This window comes from Coregonus clupeaformis, chromosome 18, assembly GCF_020615455.1.
Source record: "Coregonus clupeaformis isolate EN_2021a chromosome 18, ASM2061545v1, whole genome shotgun sequence".
Lineage (NCBI taxonomy): Eukaryota > Metazoa > Chordata > Actinopteri > Salmoniformes > Salmonidae > Coregonus > Coregonus clupeaformis.
In genome coordinates, this window is record NC_059209.1 from 36,691,577 (window position 1) to 36,701,576 (window position 10,000).

Genomic DNA, 10,000 nt, shown 5'->3' on the forward strand with positions numbered 1-10,000 from the left:
AAACTAACTCAAGTGGATTTATTTTTCTTTTAACCTTATCAGACTTTCGTATTCTTCTCACATGATATTGATCCCTCATCATAAATCATTGTGTAATGTAATCTCTGTTAATCAAGAAGTAAAATATTACGTAATTTGGTCAGCTGCATGACTTCTGCCACCAATCCGTGTGGGCACACACGCCAAGCATTTTGAGGCAAAGCAGTTTAAGCACCGCCTTTGCCCAATCCTGATAAGTCCAAATAACCAGTGACGAAAACCCCAAAACAGGAACTAATGCTGCTCGGATGTCACGCATCCCATTCCATCCTGGCAGATTCTCTCGGTCCGCACGCAGAATCTGACCACAGGAGATGATGTGTAATGTAATAAGCAGCCTGTTAAGTATTAATTAAGAACACGCATAGTTGGACTGATGCCAGATCAGATTTGCCAAGGTCACACAGCATGAATTGAGAGCCTGGAGGCTGATATAATACAATGACAGGCTACTCTGAATACTGAGAAATATGGATCTGAAAACAGATTACCGGAACAAACTCTCTGTTCTGCTATAAAGCATCACTTATTAATTTGTCCTAAAATATAAATATTTTCATGATTTCAAATGCCTGAAAATATAACAGACATTGGCCACAATAACAGCTATTGAAGCAAGCCTTCAAAAGGCCTTCCATTGAATTGTTTGTTGACAAATTAATGGCTCAACATTCTGCTCCAATTCAACTCACAATTGTATTAATACCCTGGTTCCGTGTGTTTGTGTGTGTGTGTGTGTGTGTGTGTGTGTGTGTGTGTGTGTGTGTGTGTAATTAAAGTTATGTTGGGTTAGTGTGTGTGTAATTAAGGTTATGTTGGGTTAGTGTGTGTGTAATTAAGGTTGTGTGGGAGTTAAGGTGGACACTGACGAATTTCCTCGAACTACTGGACTGAAGGAGGGAGGGAGGGAGGGAGGGAGGGAGGGAGGGAGGGAGGGAGGGAGGGAGGGAGGGAGGGAGGGAGGGAATGAGGTTGGAGGGAGGGAGAGAGGGAGGGAGGGAGGGAAGGAAGGAAGGAATGAGGGAGGGAGGGAGGGAGGGAGGGAGGGAGGGAGGGAGGGAGATGAAAATAGAATATGATGGAGAATATGATGGAGAATATGATGTAGAATATGATGGAGAATATGATGTAGAATATGATGGAGAATATGATGTAGAATATGATGGAGAATATGATGTAGAATATGATGTAGAATATGATGTGGAATATGATGGAGAATATGATGTAGAATATGATGTAGAATATGATGTAGAATATGATGGAGAATATGATGGAGAATATGATGGAGAATATGATGTAGAATGTGATGTAGAATGTGATGTAGAATATGATGGAGAATATGATGGAGAATATGATGTAGAATATGATGTAGAATGTGATGTAGAATATGATGGAGAATATGATGTAGAATATGATGTAGAATGTGATGTAGAATGTGATGTAGAAAATGATGTAGAATATGATGTAGAATATGATGTAGAATATGATGTAGAATGTGATGGAGAATATGATGGAGAATATGATGGAGAATATGATGGAGAATATTATGGAGAATATGATGGAGAATATGATGGAGAATATGATGTAGAATATGATGTAGAATGTGATGAGAAAGAAGAAAAGAAAGATGGAGAGACCTCTCTGTTCTTCCTGACAGGGATCAGAGCTGCTCCACCTACCAGGGAAGTGCTGTCCCGAGTGTCAGTCCATGAAGACCAACTGTGTCTACCCACATCAGTCCTCTGGGAAAGAACAGAGACGACTAGCGGTGAGTAGACAGGATTGATTAGGTGGAATGTACCAATGAAGTTCTTTGAAATCTACACAAAATTCCTAAAGCTTCAGTGTATCATCCCTACCTCATGACAATCTTTGTCTGCTTGTCTCTGTCTTTCTCCCTCTCTCCTGCTCTCCTCTCTCCCCCTCTCTCTCACTCCTGTCCCTCACCTCCCCCTCTCTCTCACTCCTGTCCCTCACCTCCCCCTCTCTCTCCCCCCTGTCTCTCACCTTCCCCTCTCTCTCCCTCCTGTCTCTCACCTCCCCCTCTCTCTCCCTCCTGTCTCACACCTTCCCCTCTCTTTCCCTCCTGTCTCTCACCTCCCCCCTCTCTCTCCCCCCTGTCTCTCACCTCCCCCTCTCTCTCCCCCCTGTCTCTCACCTCCCCCCCTCTCTCCCCCTGTCTCTCACCTCCCCCTCTCTCTCCCCCTGTCTCTCACCTCCCCCTCTCTCTCCCCCTGTCTCTCACCTCCCCCTCTCTCCCCCCCTGTCTCTCACCTCCCCACTCTCTCCCCTGTCTCTCACTTCCCCCTTCCCCCCTTGTCTCTCACCTCCACCTCTCTCTCCCCTCTCTCTCCCCCTCTCTCTCCCCCCTGTCTCTCACCTCCCCCTTTCTCTTCCCCCCTCTAGAACCAGGAGAGGTGGAGTGAGGGCCCCTGTAGGGAGTGTGAGTGTCGTGAGGGCAGGGTGACCTGCTACCTGATGTCCTGTCCCACCTGCCCTCTGGGGACCCTGGCTGTGCCCCGCCAGGGACAGTGCTGCCCAGAGTGTAAACAGGGTAAGAGAGGCACACACACACACATACACACACACACACACATACACACACACATACACACACATACACACACACATACACACATACAAACACACACACACATACACACACATACACACACATATACACACATACACACACACACACACACACACACACATACACACACACACACACACACCCACACACACACACACACACACACACACATACACACACACACATACACACACACACACGTACACATGAAAGCAGGCATACAAACACACACACGCGCCCGCACACATGCACGCACAGTCTTTTATGTCCAGCAATGAAAATGACAAAATATTTAAAAAAGTATTTTAATGTAAAATAAGATTGCTCAGAAAACATGGGGGGCCAAATAAAACCACCCACGGGCCGCCATTCGGGGAACCCTGCAGTAGAATATAGCACTTTCCCCTGGTGTTCAAAGTACTTTACATAGTAAAAAAGATGGTTGTTGTCATGACAACACCAGGCTCCACAACTGGTTGGGAGTCGGTGAGTGATATGAGGCTAAACAAAGCTGCCTTTTGGAGGGTTAAGGTATGGAGCCACTCATCCCGCTCACCTTATAAAGATGTCCCGTTGATTTTAGTAGCAGCTCTGTCTAACACAGCGCTACTCTTGTCTCATCCAACAGTCTTCTCCCTACGGCTCCCTCTGGAATCTCTCTCCTTTGTTTTCAGACTGCGTTGCTGTGGTTGAGGTCTTCTTTCCTTGAACATGTATCTATTTATAAAGTCTAATTGCTTTTTCTTAACTCAGGTGAGAAAGAGGAGGAGATGGAGAGTGAGAAAGAGAAAGAGACGGGAAAGAGAGAGAGAGAGAGAGAGAGAGAGAGAGAGAGAGAGAGAGAGAGAGAGAGAGAGAGAGAGAGAGAGAGAGAGAGAGAGAGAGAGAGAGAGAGAGAGAGAGAGAGAGAGAGAGAGAGAGAGAGAGAGAGAGAGAGAGCGAGAGGATGAGATGGACGAGAGAGAGAGAGAGATTATTATTTTGGAAGTGTAATGTTTACTGTACATTTTTATTGTTTATTTCACTTTTGTTTATTATCTACTTCACTTGCTTTGGCAATGTTAACATATGTTTCCCATGCCAATAAAGCCCTTAAATTGAAATTGAATTGAGAGAGAGAGAGAGAGGAAGATATGGAAGAGAGAGAGAGAGAACAATAATATTAAGGGGCCAGAAATCCAGGGCTTAAAAACAAAGGTGTCATTGTATGTTATCTAGTTAAGTTGTATTTTTTTTTTCTTTTTTTTTTCGCCTCTCCCCAATTGTTTCGATCTTGTCTCATCGCTGCAACTCCCCAACGGGCTAGGGAGAGGCGAAGGTGGAGTCATGCATCCTCCGAAACATGACCCGCCTAACCGCGCTCCTTAACACCCGCCAGCTTAACCCAGAAGCCAGCCGCACCAATGTGTCGGAGGAAACACTGTCCAACTGGCGTCCGAGGTCAGCCTGCAGGCACCGCCACAAGATGTGCCATATCAATTGCAAAATAGTTGGGAAGAGATTTTCGATGTACCAATTCCATGGCACATGGTTTATGAACTGATACACAAAACAACGCTGGATTCAAAACTTAGAGTTTTTCTATTTAAATTATTATACAAAATTCTTGCAACCAATAGAATGTTATACAGTGGGGAGAACAAGTATTTGATACACTGCCAATTTTGCAGGTTTTCCTACTTACAAAGCATGTAGAGGTCTGTCATTTTTATCATAGGTACACTTCAACTGTGAGAGACGAAATCTAAAACAAAAATCCAGAAAATCACATTGTATGATTTTAAAGTAATTAATTTGCATTTTATTGCATGACATAAGTATTTGATCACCTACCAACCAGTAGGAATTCCAGCTCTCACAGACCTGTTAGTTTTTCTTTAAGAAGCCCTCCTGTTCTCCACTCATTACCTGTATTAACTGCACCTGTTTGAACTCATTACCTGTATAAAAGTTACCTGTCCACACACTCAATCAAACAGACTCCAACCTCTCCACAATGGCCAAGACCAGAGAGCTGTGTAAGGACATCAGGGATAAAATTGTAGACCTGCACAAGACTGGGATGGGCTACAGGACAATAGGCATGCAGCTTGGTGAGAAGGCAACAACTGTTGGCGCAATTATTAGAAAATGGAAGAAGTTCAAGATGACGGTCAATCACCCTCGGTCTGGGGCTCCATGCAAGATCTCACCTTGTGGGGCATCAATGATCATGAGGAAGGTGAGGGATCAGCCCAGAACTACACAGCAGGACCTGGTCAATGACCTGAAGAGAGCTGGGACCACAGTCTCAAAGAAAACCATTAGTAACACACTACGCCGTCATGGATTAAAATCCTGCAGCGCACGCAAGGTCCCCCTGCTCAAGCCAGCGCATGTCCAGGCCCGTCTGAAGTTTGCCAATGACCATCTGGATGATCCAGAGGAGGAATGGGAGAAGGTCATGTGGTCCGATGAGACAAAAATATAGCTTTTTGGTCTAAACTCCACTCGCCGTGTTTGGAGGAAGAAGAAGGATGAGTTCAACCCCAAGAACACCATCCCAACCGTGAAGCATGGAGGTGGAAACATCATTCTTTGGGGATGCTTTTCTGCAAAGGGGACAGGACGACTGCACCGTATTGAGGGGAGGATGGATGGGGCCATGTATCACGAGATCTTGGCCAACAACCTCCTTCTCTCAGTAAGAGCATTGAAGATGGGTCGTGGCTGGGTCTTCCAGCATGACAACGACCCGAAACACACAGCCAGGGCAACTAAGGAGTGGCTCTGTAAGAAGCATCTCAAGGTCTTGGAGTGGCCTAGCCAGTCTCCAGACCTGATCCCAATAGAAAATCTTTGGAGGGAGCTGAAAGTCCGTATTGCCCAGCGACAGCCCCGAAACCTGAAGGATCTGGAGAAGGTCTGTATGGAGGAGTGGGCCAAAATCCCTGCTGCAGTGTGTGCAAACCTGGTCAAGACCTACATGAAACGTATGATCTCTGTAATTGCAAACAAAGGTTTCTGGATCAAATATTAAGTTCTGCTTTTCTGATGTATCAAATACTTATGTCATGCAATAAAATGCAAATTAATTACTTAAAAATCATACAATGTGATTTTCTGGATTTTTGTTTTAGATTCCGTCTCTCACAGTTGAAGTGTACCTATGATAAAAACTACAGACCTCTACATGCTTTGTAAGTAGGAAAACCTGCAAAATCGGCAGTGTATCAAATACTTGTTCTCCCCACTGTATATATGGGGGATACAACCATCCCAGCTCTGCAGATTCTGCTGCGAAGAGACAGAATCATTAGATCATTTGTTTTGGTACTGTCCATATGTCTATCCAAGATGGCATAGCAGTGCGGTCGTGTTTTCTGTAGTGTCCTCATGTAAATAGCCTTTTTTTGTGTGTGTCTTTTTCGTATATATTTCTCAATCTCACTTTCCATCCTTTAACTACTTTCCTGCAACCCGCCTCACCCAATGTGGAACGGATTCTATTATTTCTTCATACATTTTTATCCAGAACCTCTGGCTGAAACTAGCCAGCTAACTAGGTGTTTCAAGGACAGCTTTTTTCCATCTACGTAACATTGCAAAAATCAGAAATTTTCTGTCCAAAAATGATGCAGAAAAATTGATCCATGCATTTGTTACTTCTAGATTGGACTACTGCAATGCTCTATTTTCGGCTACCCGGATAAAGCACTAAATAAACTTCAGTTAGTGCTAAATACGGCTGCTAGAATCCTGACTAGAACCAAGAAATTTGATCATATTACTCCAGTGCTAGCTTCCCTACACTGGCTTCCTGTTAAGGCAAGGGCTGATTTCAAGGGTTTTACTGTTAACCTATAAAGCGTTACATGGGCTTGCTCCTACCTATCTTTCCGAGTTGGTCCTGCCAGTACATACCAATACGTACGCCTACGGTCACAAGACGCAGGCCTCCTAATTGTCCCTAGAATTTCTAAGCAAACAGCGGGAGGCAGGGCTTTCTCCCTATAGATCTCCATTTTTATGGAACAGTCTGCCCTACCCATGTGAGAGACGCAGACTCGGTCTCAACCTTTAAGTCTTTACTGAAGACTTATCTCTTCAGTGGGGTCATATGATTGAGTGTAGTCTGGCCCAGGAGTGTGAAGGTGAACGGAAAGGCTGGAGCAACGAACAGCCCTTGCTGTCTCTGCCAGGCCGGTTCCCCTCTCCACTGGGGTTCTCTGCCTCTAACCCTGTTGCAGGGGCTGAGTCACTGGCTTGCTGGTGCTCTTTCATGCCGTCCCTGGGAGGGGTGCGTCACTTGAGTGGGGTTGAGTTACTGACGTGATCTTCCTGTCTGGGTTAGCGCCCCCCCTTGGTTTGTGCTGTGGTGGAGACCTCTGTGGGCTATACTCGGCCTTGTCTCAGGATTGTAAGTTGGTGGTTGGGGATATCCCTCTAGTGGTGCGGGGCTGTGCTTTGGCGGAGTGGGTGGGGTTATATCCTTCCTGTTTGGCCCTGTCCGGGGTTTCTTCGGATGGGGCCACAGTGTCTCCGGACCGCTCCTGTCTCAGCCTCCAGTATTTATGCTGCAGTAGTTTATGTGTCGGGGGGCTGGGGTTAGTTGGTTATACCTGGAGTACTTCTCCTGTCTTATCCAGTGTCCTGTGTGAATTTAAGTATGCTCTCTCTAATTCTCTCGTTCTCTCTTTCTCTCTGAGAACCTGAGCCCTAGGACCATACGTCAGGACTACCGGGCATGATGACACCTTGCTGTCCCCAGTCCGCCTGGCCTTGCTGCTATTCCAGTTTCAACTGTTCTGCCTGCGGCTACGAAACCCCCTACCTGTCCCAGACCTGCTGTTTTCAACTCTAAATGATCGGCTATGAAAAGCCAACTGAGAGACCTGAGCCCCTAGGACCATACGTCGGGACTACCGGCCGTGGTGACTCCTTGCTGTCCCCAGTCCGCCTGGCCTTGCTGCTATTCCAGTTTAAACTGTTCTGCCTGCGGTTATGGAACCCCCTACCTGTCCCAGACCTGCTGTTTTAAACTCTAATGATCGGCTATGAAAAGCCAACTGAGATTTATTCCTGATTATTATTTGACCATGCTTGTCACTTATGAACATTTTGAACATCTTGGCATGGTTCTGTTATAATCTCCACCCGCACAGCCAGAAGAGGACTGGCCACCCCTCATAGCCTGGTTCCTCTCTAGGTTTCTTCCTAGGTTTTGCCTTTCTAGGGAGTTTTTCCTAGCCACCGTGCTTCTACACCTGCATTACTAGCTGTTTGGGGTTTTTAGGCTGGGTTTCTGTACAGCACTTCGAGATATTAGCTGATGTAAGAAGGGCTATATAAAATAAAATTGATTGATTGATTGATTGATAGGTACTTGCTATTAGCCACCGTTAGTGGTCTTCACCATTGTCCGTGGCCGTTGCCTGCACTACCTACCAGCCAGCTCTAGCCTGGACAATTATCGGCAAGTCTGCACATTGCGCTATCGAGCCAGAGCATATCGGATTTTCTGCCGGAATCACAGAATCACTGGATCTTAACACCAGATCATCGCAACTAGCTAGCTGCAACCGAATGGCTGTTGTCGTTGTTGGCTAATCACCATTAATCAACACTGTCCTGAAGCTAACCCCAGTTAGCCTTGAGCTAGCCTCGAGCCAGGCCCATCTCCCAGCTCTCTACCTCTCTGTCAACCGGACAGGACCTCGTAGTGTTGACACGGAGCCCCGCCGATCCATCACGACTGGTCACCGACGTAATCGCCTGATGTGGTTTCTACAGGCTTCCCGTTGTGACGACCATGAAGATCTATCTGCTAGCCCCGGCCCGCTAGCACACGCAATCAACAGCCGTGCCTCCATCTCGCCTGTAGCGTAGCAGCCACTGAACTGCTCCCGGACTTACTTATTGATCACTCATGCCTGCTGGACTGTTCCTTTATACGGTCAACCATCCTGTTGATCTGTTTAGCCTCAGCTCAAACTTTCGTCGCCATTACCAGCTGTTGTCTTAGCTCTCTCAAATAACACCTGTGACTGCTTTATGCCTATCTCCCATGTCAATATGCCTTGCCTATTGCTGTTTCGGTTAGTTCTAACTGTACTTTTTCAATGCAGAGCCCCCAGTCCTGCTCAGCCTGTCTCAGATAGATCCTTTGTCAACACGCGGAGACCGGCTCAATCGGTGCCTCCAGTGATGCTATCTCTTTCATCAACGCTTAGGTTTACCTCCACTGTACTCATATCCTTTGTCTGTACATTTTTTAAAAATGTTCAGTCATTTAGCAGACGCTCTTATCCAGAGCGACTTACAGTTAGTGAGTGCATACATTATTAAATTTTTCATACTGGCCCCCCGTGGGAATCGAACCCCCTCAACAACTGAGCTACATCCCTGCCGGCCATTCCCTCCCCTACCCTGGACGACGCTGGGCCAATTGTGCACCGCCCCATGGGTCTCCCGGTCACGGCCGGCTACGACAGAGCCTGGATTCGAACCAGGATCTCTAGTGGCACAGCTATCACTGCATCGCAGTGCCTTAGACCACTGCGCCACTCGGGAGTGGAATCTAATGCCCTGAATCTATTCTACAACGCCTGGAAATCTGCCCCTTTTTTTCTCTGTACCCAACGCACTAGAAGACCAGTTCTTAAAGCCTTTAGCCATATCCTTATTCTAGTCCTCCTCTGTTCCTCTGGTGATGTAGAGGTTAACCCAGGCCCTGTAGCCCCCAGTATCACTCCTGCTCCCCAGGCGCTATCATTTGTTGACTTCTGTCTCTTTAAAAAAAAACTAAATTGTGTGTGTGTGTGTGTGTGTGTGTGTGTGTGTGCGTACGTGTGTGTGTGTGTTTGTGTTACAGTCCAGTGCCAGAGGGATTGCCTGTCTTGCTCAGGGACCCCTGACCACTGTGAGAGCTGTAAAGACTCTGACTCTCTGCTGCTGGACGGACGATGTGTGTCCATCTGTCCACGTGGTTACTATGCCAACGGAAAAGTGTGTGCAGGTACGGTACTGTATGACATGCTGGTGATGTAGTGTCCCTCTGTCTGCCATTATCAGGACAACAACAACACACACACACACACACACACACACACACACACACTGTTAGGGAGAGTGGAAGAGAGACGGTGAGGGAAGGGAAGAATGAGAGAGGGATTGAGGCGAAAGTGGAACAGAGAGGGACATAGAGAGAACAAGAGAAAAGGAGAAAATATAGTCATTTCCTCTCTTCAGTCAACGACAGCAGTGTGTCAACATAACAGAAGACAGAGACAGTCAATGACAGTCAGAGCCAGTCTGAGACATCCACAGCCAGCCTGAAGGAGGTATTTCCTACCTGCCCATCAAAACAAAGACTACGTCCCAAATGTC

The 10,000-nt window shown here is 46.6% G+C and overlaps 1 protein-coding gene across 1 annotated transcript in view; it reads left to right on the forward strand.

Moving 5' to 3' along the window:
- fras1 (Fraser extracellular matrix complex subunit 1) overlaps positions 1-10,000 on the forward strand; it is a 339,766-nt gene that overhangs the window by 117,330 nt on the left and 212,436 nt on the right. Inside the window, exons 10-12 of the mRNA XM_045226860.1 lie at positions 1,697-1,807; positions 2,446-2,593; positions 9,486-9,629. Of these exons, the coding sequence (XP_045082795.1) occupies positions 1,697-1,807; positions 2,446-2,593; positions 9,486-9,629 (403 nt within the window). The remainder of the gene's footprint in view (positions 1-1,696; positions 1,808-2,445; positions 2,594-9,485; positions 9,630-10,000) is intronic.